Here is a 19,270-nt window from a genome sequence, read left to right as displayed (position 1 = left end):
TGGAATAGGTTTGAATTTGGCATGTAGATAACTTGGTTCTTTTTGTTGCATAGAGCATTTTGGACCCCAGTTCGATTACAAAAGTTAGATTCCTCTAAATCTAATAGATGCTGGCACTGTAATCTTGAAGCAGGGACTTTAGATCATTTTTTTATTTTTATTGTCCCTTTATTATGGCCTTTTGGAAATCAATTTGGCCCCAAATTAATTGTTTTTGGAGAATCATGTGGCATTATCCTCTGAGGAAAAAAAGCCAAATTTCATCAAAGAATAATAAACTTTTAATGATTATGACAGGAGTCACCATACAACAGATCACAAGTAATTGGAAAAATTGGAATAGACTCAATTATAACTTCTGGTGGAATTCAATATGTCATATTTACAAAATGGAGAGAACAATAGCTGTGCAAAAAGAGAATTTTAATAAATTTATAGAGATATGGGAGCCATTAACAAAATATTGCAATGAGTAGATACCATTTTACATTATAGATACAATTTAAGGTAGAAGGGATGGGAGGGGGGAATTTGAATTTATTAATCAAGTTTCAAATTAATTATAGAATTTGATTAATCGCCTATTCCAAATTTTAAGCGATGTACAGATTGATAAAAATTACAGTTAGGGGAAACAAACGTAACTAACAAAAAGACTAAATCTACTAAACATAATAAAAAACCAACTTATACAAACAAAATAAAACACAAGGAAAGGAAATACAATCTATAAAGAAAAACAATTAGGGTTAAAAACAATAGGAAAGGGAAAGAGAAAACTAGCAAAAGATATAAAGGTAAAATAAGCAATTCATTTAGTCATTGAATGCATCTTTCAAAAGAAAACCCTTGAGTTTGCTCTTAAATTATTATTAAATAATTAGATTTCTAGGAAATATTATTTATGTGATATATTTGATTGAATGTAAGATTGGAAGGATGGGAGGGATGGGATAAAAAAAATTGTATCTATTAGTATCATAAATAATAGAATTTCAAATGATGTATTCATTGACAAATTTTTTATATATATGTATTTGTTGTAAGATGAAAAATGAATAAAAATTAAAAAAAAAAAAGTTCAAAACTGTGCCAGATAAAACCAAGAGTTCTAGAGAAATTAAGTCCCCTCTCTCCCCTTCAAAAATGACCTAGTGCATTTCAATGGGAAAGGCAGTTCCAGCATCTGATACATAGTACAGTCAAACCTCGTGACTCTCAAACCGAGCGTTGACTCGATTTGCGAGCATCGCTCCCCCCGCCCGCGAACGCCCCCCCCCTGAAAATCAGCATCGCCTCCCGCGCAAACTGGCATCCACCCACCCGCCCAAACAGAAGCCTTATCCCATCTGGCACCGGCACATAGCCCACAGGACGTGACGGTGACGGTGAACAAAGATCTCGGAGAGAGCGAGAGACAAAAGGCCTTGGGCTACGTACCACTGCCAGATGGGGTAAGGCTTCTGTTTGGGCAGGTGGGGGATGCATGTTTGCGCAGGGGGAGTGATGCCGGTTCTCAGGGGGGCGTTCGCGGGCAGGGGGAGTGATGCCGGTTCTCAGGGGGGGCGTTCGCGGGCTGGAGGGGGAGCAATGCCGGTTCTCGGGGATGGGGGGGTGGAGCAGCGCCAGTGGCTTCGGGGGGGAACGAATCAAGCGAGTTTCCCTTACTTCCTATAGAGAAACTCGCTTTGATATACAAGCAATTTGGTTTACGAGCATGCTTCTGGAACGAATTATGCTCGTAAACCAAGGTTCCACTGTAGTTAGGAAGGGGGGGGGTTGCTAAGTGCAAAATTGTCAATGACATGAACTAACTGCGATGTACTCTCTAGGCCCCAACTACTTACACCCCTTTCAAACTCTTCCCCCACACCTGCACACACACTGACACTGATACTCGTCTCTCATAGAAACAGAAATAGACGGCAGATAAGGGCCATGGCCCATCTAGTCTGCCCACCCCAAAGACCCTCCCCTACCTTTCTCTGTGAATAGATCCCATGTGTCTGTCCCATTTGGCCTTAAAATCAGGCACGCTGCTGGCCTCAATCACCTGAAGTGGAAGCCTATTAAAGCGATCAACCACCCTTTCGGTGAAAAAGAATTTCCTGGTGTCATCATGCAGTTTCCCGCCCCTGATTTTCCACAGATGCCCTCTTGTTGCCGTGGGACCCTTGAGAAAGAAGATATCTTCTTCCACCTCGATGCTGCCCGTGAGATACTTGAACGTTTCGATCATGTCTCCCCTCTCTCTGCGTTCCTCGAGTGAGTATAGCTGTAATTTATCTAGCCGTTCCTTGTACGGGAGATCCTTGAGTCCCGAGACCATCCGGGTGGCCATTCTTTGGACTGACTCGAGTCTCAGCACATCTTTGCGGTAATGTGGCCTCCAGAATTGTACACAGTATTCCAGGTGGGGGCCTCACCATGGATCTATACAATGGCATAATGACTTCAGGCTTACAGCTGAAGAAACTCCTGCGTATGCAACCTATGATTTGTCTAGCCTTGGATGAAGCTTGCTCCACTTGATTGGCAGTCTTCATGTTCTCACTGATGATCACCCCTAAGTCTCATTCTGCTTCAGTTCTTGTTAGGATCTCGCCATTAAGGGTGTAAGTCTTGCATGGATTTTGGCTACCCAGGTGCATGACTTTGCATTTTTTGGCATTGAAGCTGAGTTGCCAGGTCCTAGACCAGCGCTCCAGTAGTAGGTTGTGCATCATGTTGTCGGGCATTGAGTTTTTGTCCGTTGTGCTTTTGCCCACTGCATTGCATAGTTTGGCGTCATCGGCGAATAATGTTATTTTACCTCGGAGCCCCTCTGCCAAGTCTCTTATAAAGATGTTGAACAGGATCGGGCCCAAGACCGAGCCCTGCGGCACTCCACTGATCACCTCCATCATTTCGGAGGGGGTGCCCTTCATCACTACCCTCTGAAGCCTACCTCCAAGCCAGTTCCCAACCCATTTCGTCAATGTGTCGCCCAATCCTATAGAACTCATCTTGCTCAGCAACCTGCAGTGTGGTACGCTATCGAATGCTTTGCTGAAGTCCAGGTATACGATGTCCAGGGACTCCCCAACATCCAGCTTCCCCATCACCCAGTCAAAGAAGCTGATTAGGTTGGATTGGCAGGATCTCCCTTTGGTAAATCCATGTTGACGGGGATCCCGTAGATTCTCCTCGTTCAGGATCATATCCAATTGGCGTTTGATTAGAGTTTCCATTAGTTTGCTCACTATTGATGTGAGACTCACTGGTCTGTAGTTCACTGCCTCCATCCTGGATCCTTTTTTGTGGAGTGGAATGACGTTAGCCATCTTCCAGTCCAACAGGACTCTACCTGTACTAAGGGAGAGATTGAAGAGCGCGGATAGTTGTGACTAAATAGTATAACTTTCTTAATAGTCGCCATATAGGTGACACCTACTCAGTGACGAGTATATTTTGCCACTGTCTGCAGTATTTACTGACTTAATGGTGGAGATGCAGAGCAATGCCTGTTGTCTTAGAACAAATGCATCCTTTCAAATGTATCCCACACCGATACAACACATAAACACACACGAGCCAGAGATATTGGAAAGAATGACCCAGGTACATGAGATTGGGAGCCCATTAGGACAGACAGGGAAAAGTACAAACCATTCTGAGCTTCCCTGGGAGAACGGTATAGAAAGTCAACCCCCCCATGGTTTTCAGCGCCAGCCGTGTTGGTAACAGCTCCGATGCTCAAAGGAATTCTCTGAGTGTCAGAGCTGTTACTACCACGGTTGGCGTTAAAAAGTGCACTACAGTTTTGTAAAAGGAGGGGGTAAATAAATAAATACAGGAGTTATGCCCTGGTTGTTTTTTTTAATTTTGGTGGTTATTTGGATAAATACGGCCAAAATGTGCCTCTATAATGAGAGGCAGGGCTAAGGCAGTTGCAGGGTCAGAAACTCGGGTTGCCGTTAATCTGGATAAAGTCAACATTTATTTGGCTAACTGTGACCCTCAGTAGCTGTGGGGACAATATGAGACATTCCAGGGATAGGTTTTATTTCTTTGAAAACTTATAACCCACTCAGTTCTAACAATTATTGGTATGGTTTGAGCAATAACATATCCTATATAATAAAAGGCTAGCCGCGCATGCGCACTCCTATTTGCTTGCTTCCGTGATCAGTAGGTCTGTGGTCGCAGGAGTGCGCATGCGCGCTTATCCTAGCCGGGACCGCAGCTAGCCGCCGATCTCCGTTCCTCCAGCGGAGCGGGGCGGGGCGGGGTGGGGCGGGGGGGTCTGGGAGGAGAGGGATCGCGGCCGCTCAGCGCCCCCACCGAGGAGCCCAGCAACTTTCTGCTGCCCGGGACCCGAGTCCTTTGCCGCCCCCCCTTCCCTTCCCTTCCCGCGGGCCCGACTGGCGATTTAAGCAGCGGGTGCAGCAGTCTTCACACGCTACTTCGGGCCCTTCTACTGCCCTGATTTGCTCTACCGCATCTCTGATGATGTCATCAGGGACGTGCCAGAGTAAATCAGGGCAGTAGAAGGACCTGAAGCAGCGTGTGAAGACTGCTGCACACGCTGCTTTGAATCGCCATGTGTAGTCGGGCCCGCGGGAAGGGAAGGGTGGGGGCGACAAAGGACTCGGGACCGCGTTTGTAGTTGGGACCGCGGGAAGGGAAAGTGGGGTAGAGGAAACGCTAATGCTGCTGCACAGAGAACTGGTGTGGGGGGAGGAAATGCTGCTTTGGACAGACAGACAGAGGGAGGAAGGGAGACAGAAAGAAAAGAAGAAATACACAGGGGCAGGTTCACAGGGTACTGGTGTGGAGGGAGGGAAATGGAGGGGGAGGGAATGCTGCTTTGGACAGACAGACAGAGGGAGGAAGGGAGCCAGAAAGAAAACAAGAAAGACACAGGGGCAGGTGCACAGGGAACTGATGTGGGGGGAGGGGAATGGAGGGGGAAGGAATGCTGCTTGGACAGATAGACAGAGGGAGGAAGGGAGACAGAAAGAAAAGAAGAAAGACACAGGGGCAGGGAGAGACACAGAAAGACAGACAGACAAAGGTGGCCAGGGACAAAGACAGACAGACAGAAAGACAGCGGGAGTCGCGTCAGGCGGGGTGCTGGATGCGGAACTTTTCCAATAGGTGCAACTGGGTGGCTGTCGGGAACCTCTGATCAGGGGCAGAGCAAGGTAAGAAGGAGGAGGGGGGGAGAAAAAGGAAGGGACGCCTACTGCTGGACAGGGGGAGAAGGAAAGAGGTGCTGATGGACAAGGGGGGTGAAGAAAAAGGAACGGAGGCCTAATGTTGGACAGGGGGAGAAGGAAAGAGGTGCTGCTGGACAGAGGGGAGGTAAAACAAAGGGAGAAGGGCTGCTGCTGCATAAGGAGAGCAGTGAAGGGGTGGTGGTGGACATAGGGGAGGTAAAAGGAAGGGAGAATGGACAGGGGGAGCAGGCAAGGGGTGGTGGTAGACAGTCAGGGAAAAAGAAAGACAGAAATACAGAAAGCGGCTAAGGGGAGAGAGAGAAAGAAATAAAGACAGACACACACACATATATTCTAGCACCCGTTAATGTAACGGGCTATAAGACTAGTATAATAATAATAAACCAAAACAACAATCAAAACAAAATCGTGTATCGTTTATTAAGCTTGATATACTGCCTTTTTTATTATTAAATCTTTATTCATTTTTAAAACTACATTCGTGCCGAATAATTAATACATTTACATAGAATATTAGAATTGGAGCACAATAAACTTACCAAGATTATTAACAAAAAATTATTTCCCCCACCCTTCCATCAGTTAATCAATAAATATAAATCCGTGCATAACCTAAACATATTCACTAAACAATTCCAAAAAACCCTCCCCCTTCCCAGCACAATCTTAGTTGCAGCACAATTCAAGGTGGCTTAGAATAAAATATATCAAATAAAAAAAAAAAAAAGGAATGCCATTAAAATAGGATAGTAAACTACTTTCATACAGAAAACATAATTTGAGGTTGAGGGGTGGGAGACTCAAGAGCAATGTAAGGAAATTCTTCTTTAGGGAGAGGGTGGTGGATGCCTGGAATGCACTCCCGAGAGACGTGGCGGAGAGGGAAACGGTGACTGAGTTCAAAAAGAAGAACGAAGGCCAGTACTGGGCGGACTTGCACGGTCTGTGTCTGTATATGGCCGTTTGGTAGAGGATGGGCTGGGGAGGGCTTCAATGGCTGGAGTGAGCTTTGATGGAGACTTCAGGAGTTGGAACTTAAGCACAGTACCGGGCAGAACTTTGGATTCTTGCCTAGAAATAGCTAAGAAGAAGAAGAAAAAAAAATTGAAATTGAATCAGGTTGGGCAGACTGGATGGACCATTCAGATGGACCAGATGGACCATCTGCCGTCATCTACTATGTGACTATGTTACTATGGGCCTCTTCTATCTTAATTAATCTTTATTCATTTTCAATCATTTAACAAGTGTACAAATATAACCATAGATACTATTGAAAATATCACTTGCAAATCTCTCCAGAAAAACATAAATTGTATACGTAAACCCAAATCCCTCCCAACTTCCCCAATATTACTAAATAAGCAAAACAATCAGAACCCTTTCCCCATTCCCCTCTCTATTATTTATGGTGTATATTTCAATAGAAAAAAAATGGTGTTTAATCATTACAAAAAGATGTCAATGGCTCCCATATTTTAATAAAAGTCTTAGAATTTCCTTTGAGTTCCTATGAGAGTCGGGAGCCGCGCGGGCACAGTTTGATAGTTGAGGCCCTATGAAAACATTCTGTCAAAGAATTTCTTATATTGACAGGATTTTACAGAGGGATGGTTGAAAAAATTTATCCTACGTGTACCCTTGAATCTTTCCTCCAAGAGTACACGTAGGATAAATTTTTTCAACTATCCCTCTGTAAAATCCTGTCAATATAAGAAATTCTTTGACAGAATGATTTCATTCCAGGCCGCTAAATTGAATACGTGGCTTGGAAATTTAATGATAGAGGCTTCTTCCTACTCTGATTTTAGAAAATTACTTAAGACACGTCTGTTTGACAGGTTTTCATCTTAACGGTGTTCCTATTTTACTTTTTTAGGCTTCCCAACTGATGTATTTTACATTTATAGTAATTATTTGATTGTTTAATTTTATTCACACTGTATGTATTCATTTTTTGTTGTGAACCGCTTTGAATCTTTTTTGGTATAGCGGTATACAAAAATAGATTATTAGTATTATTTTAGGATAGAGCTCTTTTGAAAACTTATCTTTTTGAACGTGCTTCAATACTGTTATGGTCAAGGGAAGTCTTGCCTCACTGATCTACTACAAAACCTTCTACTTCCAGGCAGCTAAACTAAACTCATGGCTAGCCCAAATTGTACTCGACGCCCCCACCTACCTTGACTTCAGAAAAATACTCAAAACTCACTTATTCCACGGACAGAACCCTTAACACACCCTCACACCTCTTCAACTCCCATCAATACACGTGAACCTCCACCTTCCCTCTTATCGTACCCACCAAACCTATTAACTTCAATGACCTCTACATTCCTAAAATGTTAATTCCAATGATCTCATCATTTGTAATCTTAATTAATCTTAATTAATTGTATACCGCCTAGAACTCTCTGGGTATGGCGGTATACAAAATAAAGTTATTATTATTATTATTAGTTATTATTATTTCTGTAAAAAAATAAAACCACATTAAAAAATCCGTACAAACAAGCCATTGGGATGTAGGAGGGGTCAGCATTTTTAATAGACTGGCCACACAGGCATCCCAGCAGAGCAGGGGGGCTCCTTAGGGGACTCTGCAGTGAATTTCATATAAAAAGGCCATAACTCCCTTATAGTGTACAATGAGCCCTCCAAAACACACCCAAAATCTACTGGACCTAACTGTACACCACACTAGTCCTCTTTTATGCCTGAAAGTGTCAGCTAGATGTACGTTGAGTGGGATTTAGGTGGGTTTTGGAAGGCTCACATAATCCACCATAAGCGTAGTCGTTAGAGTGGGGTATAGGCCTGAGTTCCCATCTCTATGGTTGACTACATCACCTACTAGGCTACTCAGGAACCTGCTTGCTGCTGTACTAGGACTGGCCATAAAATCTGAAGGTATCATACTGGCAGATATATACATATTTCAGGGATAGGAGGGGGTCGGTGGCCATTGAGCAAGTGTAGGGGGGGACATGCCTCCATCCCCTCAATGGTCATGTGGTCAATTTGGGCACTTTTTTGGCACATATTTGTTGCCTCAAATGTCCAAATTGTGCTCTGGATGTTTCCTAAGATGTTCGATTATAAGCCTGCCCTAGTCCCCACCCAAACCACTCTTCCAACACTCCCTCTTCAGATTTAGATGCACTGCTGGCAACCACCATTGAAATCCATCTAGAAAATGGCGAATGGAAGGGTTTGGCAAGAAAAACATCCATCTGCCCCTTGATGCCACTTTTGGACATTTTTCACAAACTATAGGTATAACATCTTTCTCAATCTTAAATAAAGTAGGAAAATTGGACAAAGGAAGACTAATAATAAAACCCAAATCTGAGCCATATTTAATTTGAGGCAATTTGCCTTCATCCATGTACAAACTGAACATAGTAACATAGTAGATGACGGCAGATAAAGACCCGAATGGTCCATCCAGTCTGCCCAACCTGATTCAATTTAAATTTTTAAATTTTTTCTTCTTAGCTTTACCCAGTACTGTGCTTGGGTTCCAACTGCCGAAATCTCTGTTAATACTTACTCCAGCCCATCTACACCCTCCCAACCATTGAAGCCCTCCCCAGCCCATCTTCCACCAAATGGCCATATACAGACACAGACCGAGCAAGTCTGCCCAGTAACTGGCCTTAGTTCAATATTTAATATTATTTTCTGATTCTAAATCTTCTGTGTTCATCCCATGCTTCTTTGAACTCAGTCACAGTTTTACTCTCCACCACCTCTCTCGGGAGCGCATTCCAGGCATCCACCACCCTCTCCGTAAAGTAGAATTTCCTAACATTGCCTTTGAATCTACCACCCCTCAATGCAAACATAATTGTAGATGGTCAGTATTTTCCCCTAAACCGCCCAAAAGTTCACACCATGGAAACATGTGCAAGTTAAACAGCATTTTGGAAGGGTTAGAGCCCTGAGGTACTCCATGGAGTAGCTTAAAAACAGAAAAGACAATGGCTGAAGACCCTCAACTTCATATAAATGTCTATCCTTCAAGATAGAAAACCAATCAAAAACTACGAGTATGCCTCCTATATCTAGGCATTTAAGTAAAATGTCAAATTTGATCAAATCAAAGATGGCAGAGATGTCAAGTGTAACAAGTATATAAGTAATACCTTTGTCAAACCCTGTTTTAACGATATCCAAAGTAGAGATCAATAAGGTTTCTGTGTTATGCTAAGCCAAATTGATGAACCCTATCAATAAAGTCAAGCAATTAGGTTCCTAAAGGATAAGGGGATTGAGGGGTATAGATAGAAGTAGAGATAGGTTATAGGAATAGTAGGGACCACTTCACAGGTCACAGACCTGATGGGCCACCGCGGGAGCGGACCGCTGGGCGCGATGGACCTCTGGTCTGACCCAGTGGAGGCAACTTCTTATGTTCTTAATTGATCCTATTCTAGCCTTTCAATTAACTTAGCCAAAAAAGGTAGAGGAGAAATGGGTCGAAGCTGGGACATTGGACCATTTACTGTACTATTGTCCCTTGCTACTTAAATTTTGGAGATCCATATGGGATCAGGTGAACAAAATATTGGAAAATCCAGTGGCATTGACGTACGATACCATCCTATTTGGTGTGTTAATGAGAGCTAAAAGCCAAATATCGGCTCGTAATAACAAGCTTCTCTTTATAATGACAGGGGTCACCATACAACTTATATTGAAGAATTGGAAGAACTTTCTGGTGGGAATCTCTTTGTTATACTTTTAAAATGGAACGTTGGATGGCTATACAGCAGGGAAGTTTCAAGTTTCAAGTTTCAAGTTTAATATGTTTTTGATTAATCGCTTCATCTAAATTCGAAGCGATGTACAATATGATAAAATTACAATGTAAAAACAGAATCATAGAAGATAATACTAACAAGGTTAAAAAACAAATTTGACGAAACTGGAGACAAGAGGAAAATATGGGGAAGAAGTTACATTTTAAATAAAAAAGAATATACATAAAGGGAAAGCACATAAGGGAGGGATAATGATAATAATTTTAAAAAGATAAAATTTAGTAGAAGAGTAAAATTGGAAATGAGACTTGAAAGAAAACTTTATGAGATTCTCATGATTATTTAAAAAGACGATTAGAAGCATAGTTAGTTTATAAATGCGTCATTAAACAGGAATGTTTTTAGTTTACATTTAAATTTTCCTAAATTAGATTCTTCCCTTATAAAGCTCGGTAGAGAATTCCAAGTCTGGGGTGCAGTGACTGAAAAAATAAACTGACGACGCGTATTTATTATTTTTAGCGATGGAATCGTTAGAAGGTGCTGTTATTAGGAAATTTCTGGATGTTTGGGAACCATCGGCTAAATTTTGTAACTAACTTTATTTTACTGGCCTTTAAACATATCCATCCAGGGTGGGAGAGAGGGGGGAGGGGTTTGCATTGGAACTGATTCAGGGATTTTTTTAGGTAGTTTCTTGTGGGTATTTATTTTCTTGATTAACTAGGTGGGAGGGTGGGGGGGAATAATTGCTTATTAATATCTGTAAGTTTATTGTGTTTTTCTTGTATTATATGCACATGAATTATTTGCATGCATAATTGTAGTTTGAAAATTGAATAAAGATTTATAAAAAAAAAAAAAAAAAAAAGAATCCAGTATTCCATCTTTAAATAACTGAACACACCGCAGCCTTTTTCAAGATCTCAGGTAAGCAGCCTTGACTGAATGATTTATTAACTAGGCTCATTAAAAAAATTAACCACAGTTTTCTTTAAAGATTTTATAATTGAAGATTGACAGGGATCTAAAGGATAAAGCAATTTGTAAGGCACTGTCCAAGAATGGCTAGTCTCATGAAGAGAAGGGATTTCCACAGGCGAGTTGGACAAAGCATTCGGTTGATATTCCAAGCATGCCAAGGCTCCTGCCCGCTGCTAATACCCTGTCCCTTTAGTTGCAGAGCCCGCTTCATCTGCACTGGGTTTGACCGTCGCTTTGATCCTCCTGTGTCTGGTGCTGTTTGTGATGGTCCTGTTCGTGTACTGGAAGTTGCAATCATCCCGGTAAGTTAAAAGGGTGGACTCGGAGGTTCATAGAGCTTGATGCATTGAGGGTTAAACTTGCAATGGACGACCCCCGGCCATTTGGGTTTTCAGGATAGCCCTAATGAATATGCATGAGAGAGATCTACATATAATGGAGGTGACAGGCATGCAAATCTGCTCCATGCATATTCATTAGGACTATCCCAAAAACCCGACTGGCCTGAGAGTCCTCCAGGACAGGCTTAGAAAGCACTAGGTTAAAGGAAAGCAAGCACCAGTTCCCCAGGGATTATCAAGGTTTCCCATATTAAACCCCACTGTCTGTGGTGGTCAGCTTGAGCATCCTGTGTTAGTACATTATGTTCTTAGTACCTCTTTTGGTATGAGAGTGTTACATCACTTAGCCAGAGGATCTAGAAAAGACTAAAGTGAGATCAGCCCAATGGGGGGGGGAAAAGGAACTGTCCACGAGCCATAAAACACTTATATATCAATGCTGTCTTGTTAAAATGTTTATTTTATTTTTATTTTTCCTCTAACTCTACTTTTCACTTCTCTATTACCCTCCAGGTACTTTAGTTAGATTGTGAGCCTTCGGGACAGTAAGGGAATTTTTCAAGTACCTTTCTTATTTCTAATCTTAATGTATATTTTCTGTAAACCGCTTAGAACCTAACAGAAATAGCGGTATATAAGAAATAAATTACATTACATTACAAATTACATTACATATTGAAGAGCATTGTAACTTAAAAAAATGATATTACTTCGTTGAAATGTTACAGACAATATATTGGGAAGAATCCATGTTGCGTAATCATTTCCACTGACACCGAGGAAATCACGTAATGCCCTCACTGAGAAAGCTGCACAGCGGAGATGCTCTCAATAGCATCTGCTGACCGAAAGAACTTTAAAAGACGCCTAAAGAAAGGCCTACAATGTGGGCTGATCATAGAGCCAAGATAAACATGATGATTTGCTCTTAGGGATTGCAAGCTCTGTGGATAATTCATTCTCTGCTGAGTACATAGTATTGTATAGATACTCTATTACAGTTAAATTATCTTGGTTCTTACCCTCCTGAAACGTATTTTCCAGATCAAGGAGAAGGAAATCTGCTGGCAGGAACAATGGTCGCATTCCTTTGAAGAAGAGAAGGATTCTAGGTAAGCAGGAACCATTCCTCAGACTTTATGTCGCATTTTATATTCAACATCCAGTAGTACAATGTCAGTGCATTAAAAGGCTTCTCCCCATAGCACGGGGCAATAAAATATTACAGGATATATTGGCAGGTCACAGAGCTTTTAGGTTTGAAGATGCTGGATTAACTGAATTCGGTCCTTGAGGATGGTGAATAGATGAAACGGAGAACAATGAAGACAGATAAAGATCATATGGCCTATTTAGTCTGCCTATCCATGCCATCTACTTTCTCTTCCTCCCTTATAGATCCAATGTATTTGTCCCAAGTTTTCTAAAAATAAGATATATTTTTCATCTCCATCACCTCCATCGGGAGGCCATGCTACACATTCACCACCATTTCCATGAAAAAGTATTTTCTGAGGTTACTTCTGAGTCCGTCCCATTTCATCTTCATTCAATGCCCCCTCATTCCAGAGTTTCCTTTGAATTGAAAGAGACTGGCCTCATACACATTTATGCCACGTAGGTAAACGTCTCTATTGTATCTATTGTAGCCTTCCTCTGAACCGACGTCAGCCTGTTTTAGAGAATGACATGATGACAAAATTCATTACCATTCTCGTCCCATCTCCATGTCATTCTTTAAGGAGAGAGGGAAGAATCGGAGTATGAATGGGCCCAGCCACTGACTCTCAAGCCTTGCATTGAAGAATGCCGGTGTAGAAGGACTGAGGTTGAGATGGACACTAAAGAATGACCTGGGATGATTTCCAGCCACTGACCCTCAAGCCTTGCATTGAAGAATGCTGGTGTAGAAGGACTGAGGTTGAGATGGATACTAAAGAATGACCTGGGATGATTTCCAGCCACTGACTCTCAAGCCTTGCATTGAAGAATGCTGGTGTAGAAGGACTGAGGTTGAGGTAGACATTAAAAAATGACATAGAATGGTTTCCTGTGATTATCGTGGGGAAATTGGTATGGATGAGCAAGGTGATTAAATTTGCGGACAATACGAAGTTATCCAGAGTAATGAAGATGCAGAAGGATTGCGAAGACCTGCAACGTGACATAAACATGCTCGAGAAATGGGCCACAACATGGCAAATGAGGTATAACGTGGATAAGTGTAAGGTGATGCATGTCGGTAACAAAAATCTTATTCACGAATACAGGATGTCCGGTGCGGTACTCAGAGAGACCCCTCAGGAAAGAGACTTGGGAGTACTGGTTGACAAGTCAATGAAGCAGTCTGCGCAATGTGCGATGGCTGCAAAAAGGGTGAACAGAATGCTAGGAATGATTAAGAAGGGGATCACGAACAGATTGGAGAAGGTTATCATGCCGCTGTACCGGGCCATGATACGCCCCCAACTGGAATACTGCGTCCAGCACTGGTCGCCGTACATGAAGAACATGGTACTACTTGAAAGAGTCCAAAGAAGAGCAACTAAAATGGTTAAGGGGCTGGAGGAGTTGCCGTACAGTGAGAGATTAGAGAAACTGGGCTTCTTCTCCCTTGAAAAGAGGAGACAGAGGGGACATGATTGAAACATTCAAGATAATGAAGAGAGTAGACTTAGTAGATAGACAGGTTGTTCACCCTCTCCAAGGTAGAGAGAACGAGAGGGCACTCTCTAAAGTTAAAAGGGGATAGATTTCATACAAACATAAGGAAGTTCTTCTTCACCCAGAGAGTGGTAAAAACTGGAACACTCTTCCGGAGGCTGTTATAGGGGAAAACACCCTCCAGTGATTCAAGACAAAGTTGGATAAGTTCCTGCTAAACTGGAACGTACGCAGGTAAAGCTAGTCTCAGTTAGGGCGCTGGTCTTTGACCTAAGGGCCGCCGCAGAAGCGGACTGCTGGGCACAATGGACCACTGGTCTGACCCAGCAGCGGCAATTCTTATGTTCTTATGTCCCTGTGTCATTCACAAGATCAATTGGTGGCCAATAGCGAATGACATGGAGACAGAATTTGTCTCCATCCCCGCGGGGAATCCATCCCCATGCCATTCTTTAAGGAGAGAGGGAAGAATCAGAGTATGAATGGGTCCAGCCACTGACCCTCAAGCCTTGCATTGAAGAATGCCGGTGTAGAAGGACTGAGGTTGAGAGAGACACTAAGGAATGATAGTCTCTGGTATCCAGAGCAGATATTGTGATGTCATAATGCCTCATTCCACCAATGAGAGCCAACCTCATCAGTGATGTCACAATGACATGATTGGCCTAGACGGCTCATATAAGAATCAGAGTATGAATGGGCTCAGTCACTGACCCTCAAGCCTTGCATTGAAGAATGCCGGTGTAGAAGGACTGAGGTTGAGATGAACACTAAAGAATGACAGTCTTTAGAATCCAGAGCGGATATTGTGATGTCATAATGCCTCATTCCACCAATAAGAACCAACCTCATCAGTGATGTCACAATGATGTGATTGTCCTATACTTGGCTCAGATAGGAATCAGAGTATGAATGGGTCCAGCCACTGACCCTCAAGCCTTGCATTGAAGAATGCCGGTGTAGAAGGACTGAGGTTGAGATGAACTCTAAAGAATGACATGGAATTGTTTCCCGAGGTTATCTGCAGGGACGGGAACGGTGATGAATTTTATTACTGTGTCATTCGCTATCCTTTTAACTTTTTGAAAGAGTGGTCTCCAGAACTGTACACAATATTCTAAATAAGGTCTTACCAGAGTCTTATACAGGGGACATCAATACCTCATTTTTCCTACTGCACCCTAGCATCATTCTAGCTTTTGTCATTGCCTTTTCTACCTATTTGGCCACCTTGAGATCATCACATCTGATCACACTCAAGTCACGCTCCTCTTTTATGCACAAAAGTTCTTCATCTCCTAAACCACTGTCTTTCAGTGTGCCCTGAAGAGATTCCAAGTGTGCCACTAGAGATTCCAGAATTTTCTTTTAAAAAATTTCCTTCATAAGTATACACTAGAATAGATGCCGTGTAGGTCACGTACACAAGAGTCTGTCAAAGTTATGAGCATCTGTGTGCGAAAGGATACAACCGCCCAGACAAGCATCATTCTTTGACGTGATTGGTCTTTGAAAACTACAGTAATGGCAAGTCATTTTTTTTTTATTTTTTGTGCAGTAGTTATCCTAACTTGAGCAAAAAAGCAATCAAGGCTTTACCATTTGGATCGTGTTATCTTTGCGAACTTGAATTTTCATTTCTGATAGAAATTAAATTTTAAAAAAGAGAATGACTGCAGATGGTGGATGATGAAATGCGTGTTTGCTTGTCGACTATTGAGCCACGTTTTGAGTTAATTTACACTCAAAAACAAGCACATCCATCACATTAATTAGCAGTTTCTATCTACTTTAGTTTCACCATTGATAGCTTAAAGAACTTTAAATAAATAACTCTCAAATTTAATTTTTTATTGGTTTTGCAATTTTATAGTTTCAATTATAATGTACCGTGAAAAACATTTGCTCCGTTTAGTGTGCCAGAGCTTAAAAAGTTTGAGAGACACTGCTAAACTGTATCATTTCCTTGGATTTTTGCAGCCCAAATGCATGACCCTGCATTTTTTTAGCATTAAATCTGTGCCAAATTCCAGACCATTCTTCAAGATTTTCTAGGTCCTTACATCTTTACAGAAGAAAATGTAAGAGATCTACCTGAACCGGAAGTGGTTTTCAAGGGTGATGATGCAGAGGAACTGAAAGAAATCTCGGTGAATCTGGAAGACGTACTAAGCCAAATCGACAAGTTAAAAAGTGATAAATCACCTGGACCGGATGGTATACATCCCAGGGTACTAAAAGAACTAAAACATGAGATTGCTGACCTGCTGTTAGTGATTTGTAACCTGTCACTAAAATCGTCTGTAGTACCTGAAGATTGGAGGCTGGCCAATGTTACGCTGATTTTTAAAAAGGGCTCCAGGGGAGATCCGGGAAATTACAGACCGGTAAGCCTCACTTCGGTGCCAGGCAAAATGGTTGAAACGATTATAAAAAATAAAATTGTGGAACACGTAGCCAAACATGATTTAATGAGATGGAGTCAGATGGGGTTCAGCCGAGGGAGATCTTGCCTCACAAATTTGCTGGACTTCTTTGAAGGTTTGAATAAACATGTAGATAAAGGTGAACTGGTTGATATAGTGTATCTAGATTTTCAGAAAGCTTTTGATAAAGTTCCTTTCATGAAAGCAGTACATGCAAATAGATCATTGGGGAAATCCTGAAAAACCGACTGGATTGCGGCCCTCGAGGAGGGACTTTGACACCCCTGTTGTAGACAATACGATGAAACCTTCCGTCCAATGTAATGTAATGTAATTTATTTCTTATATACCGCTACATCCGTTAAGTTCTAAGCGGTTTACAGAAAATATACATTAAAATTATAAGTAAGAAAGGTACTTAGAAATTCCCTTACTGTCCCGAAGGCTCACAATCTAACTAAAGTACCTAGAGAGTAATAAAGAAGTGAAAAGTAGAGATAGAGGAAAAATAAGAAAATAAACATTCTAACAAGACTGTATTGAACTAAGTACTTTGGAAGGTAGAAGAGAGGAGAGAAAGGAATAGATGCAGAAGGAGGAACCGTTGAACAAAAGAATTCTGGAGAAATTTAAATGATAGAAATAAAACAAAACAAAAACAAGTGGCAAAACAATGAATAAGATTAAAAATAATTCATAAACTGGAAAAAAAGAAAAAGAAAACATTGTCTTCAATCCACGGTTTCAGCTTCGGTGATGAAGTGGAGCAAGTAAGTTTTGGAGGAACGATGACGTTCCCAGAGAAAAAGACTTCTTCAGGGAAGAGGTTTGGTTGATAGTCCCAGGATGCCCACATCTCCTCCTCTGCGATGGTCTCCTCCATGCAATCCTCCCCACGACACACTGCCCGTGCTCCAGCCGCTACCCTGAACGGCTGCTCCAAGGAGACTGCCCTAGATGAGGCCTGTGGTGACTGTTAGAGTTCCTCTTCTGCGGAAAAGCAATGTGTGGCGGTGGCCAAAAAAGCAAACAGGATGCTGGGAATTATTAAAAAAGGGATGGTTAACAAGACTAAGAATGTTATAATGACCCTGTATCGTTCCATGTTGTGACCTCATTTGGAGAATTGCATTCAATTTGCACCAGGGAAGTAAAAAAGGTACCGGGAAGGCAAGGGGTACACGTGAGTGGCAAGGAGAGGAGCAGAAGGCGAGCAGAGAGGAGGAGGGGTGCCACACCCTCAGCAAGACTGTCCCCAGGGTAGACCACTCCTCTCCCCCCCTTACTACGCCACTGTGCATTGCACTCCCCCCACCCCTTGATCTAGTTCTCTAGTCACCCAATCAAAGATTCATTTGACACAATCTGCCTCTGATAACAATCACGAGAGTTCAGCCCATAAGACTGCACTGGGCTTCTGAGAAGGTTATGCGAGTAACCAGTGTGGAGATGTGGTTAAAACCCTCAAACCATAATCGCAACCCAAACGCCAGTGATGTGTTTGCATATGGGGTTTCCAAGAAGGCCTTGTGGTAAACCATCATTTTAACAGATATTAGAAGAGGCTAGAACAGATGTGAAAGTGGCCACTTCTATTAGTGCAATAGGTGCATTATCTCCCCATGGCTGCGAGCCATCTGCAGAAGGCATCCACTCCAGATTTTTTCTGTGTACCTCCTACTTCACTGGGAGCTCTACTGCCATCTGCAGTTTTTCCCTTCTGCACGCGGGCTGGAAGAAGTGTTTCTGTTCTGCTCTCTGGGATTGTCCTAGGTGGAATCCCTACGAGGGTCATGCCAAGAGATAGGGTCACTAGGGTATGGACTTGAATGAGCAGGTCAGTAGAGTGACAGTATAATTACAATTATGCTTTAGGGGGTCAGTAGACTTAAGAGGGTGGGCAAATGGTGTGGACAGACTTGATGGGCTTTAGCCCTTATCTGCCGTCATCTTTCTGTGTTTCTATGTTCCAAATGCTGAAGTCGCCATCCAAGCTCACTCCGGCCTATCCAACCATCCTGTTTGCAGGAATTCTACCCTAAAGTCTGGCCAGTAACATCCTCATGTTCCAAGTTAGTGGAGTTCCCATTTTTGTCCTTCCCAGCCCAATCCTACACCAAATCATCACATATTGGACACAGACCGTACAAGTCTGTCCAATACCGGCCTTCGTTCTTTAGTTTATACCATTTGTTTTCTAATTAGAGATCATCTGTGTTTATCCCACGCTTTTTTGAATTCCATCACAGTTTTCCTCTCCACTTCCCTCGAGAGGACATTCCAGGCATCTACCACCCTCTCCGTGAAAAATAATTTCCTAACATTGCTCCTGAGTCTTTCTCCCTGTAACCTCAAGTTATGTCCTCTAGTTTTACCATTTTCCCTTCTCTGGAAAAGATTTGGTTCTATATTAATACCTTTCAAGTATTTAAATGTCTGTATCATATCTCCCCTGTCCCTCCTCTTAAAGATTACTTATTGCATATACTTATTGCATATCCGACTACTCTACCAATGTAATTGACAATGTTCTCTGTAACATCGCTGTCTGTGTACAGTCTCTTCCTCTGTAAACCGCTCTGAACTGCTTCTGGTATTGTGGTATATAAAAATAAAGTTATTATTATTATTATTATATAGCACCTTGCTCTGTTAATGCAAGGTGCTATATGTAGTAAATGTGAAGTAAACTATGTACTGTGAGAGATTTAACTACTGTGAGACACTGCGCAGAAGAGACTGTCTGAATCTTCCCATTTCCAGCATATCAGCAGAATGCAACAGTCCCGTCATCACTGACATTGTAAAAGTAAAGTGCTCCATCCATTCCTCGTGTTCGCGAAGCTTGAGGTCCCTTTTCTGCT

The 19,270-nt window shown here is 42.2% G+C and overlaps 1 protein-coding gene across 2 annotated transcripts in view; it reads left to right on the top strand.

Annotated features, from left to right (window-relative positions):
• Nucleotides 1-19,270, top strand: part of LOC117356528 (receptor-type tyrosine-protein phosphatase alpha-like) — a 153,021-nt gene that overhangs the window by 55,765 nt on the left and 77,986 nt on the right. For both annotated transcript variants that reach the window (XM_033935862.1, XM_033935855.1), the window contains 2 exons: nt 11,169-11,277; nt 12,361-12,428. In XM_033935862.1, coding sequence (XP_033791753.1) covers nt 11,169-11,277; nt 12,361-12,428 — 177 coding nt within the window. The remainder of the gene's footprint in view (nt 1-11,168; nt 11,278-12,360; nt 12,429-19,270) is intronic.

Source organism: Geotrypetes seraphini, chromosome 1 (assembly GCF_902459505.1).
Source record: "Geotrypetes seraphini chromosome 1, aGeoSer1.1, whole genome shotgun sequence".
In the NCBI taxonomy this organism is placed as follows: domain Eukaryota; kingdom Metazoa; phylum Chordata; class Amphibia; order Gymnophiona; family Dermophiidae; genus Geotrypetes; species Geotrypetes seraphini.
Note: the sequence above shows the minus strand (reverse complement) of the source record. Positions and strands in the feature narration are given on the sequence as shown.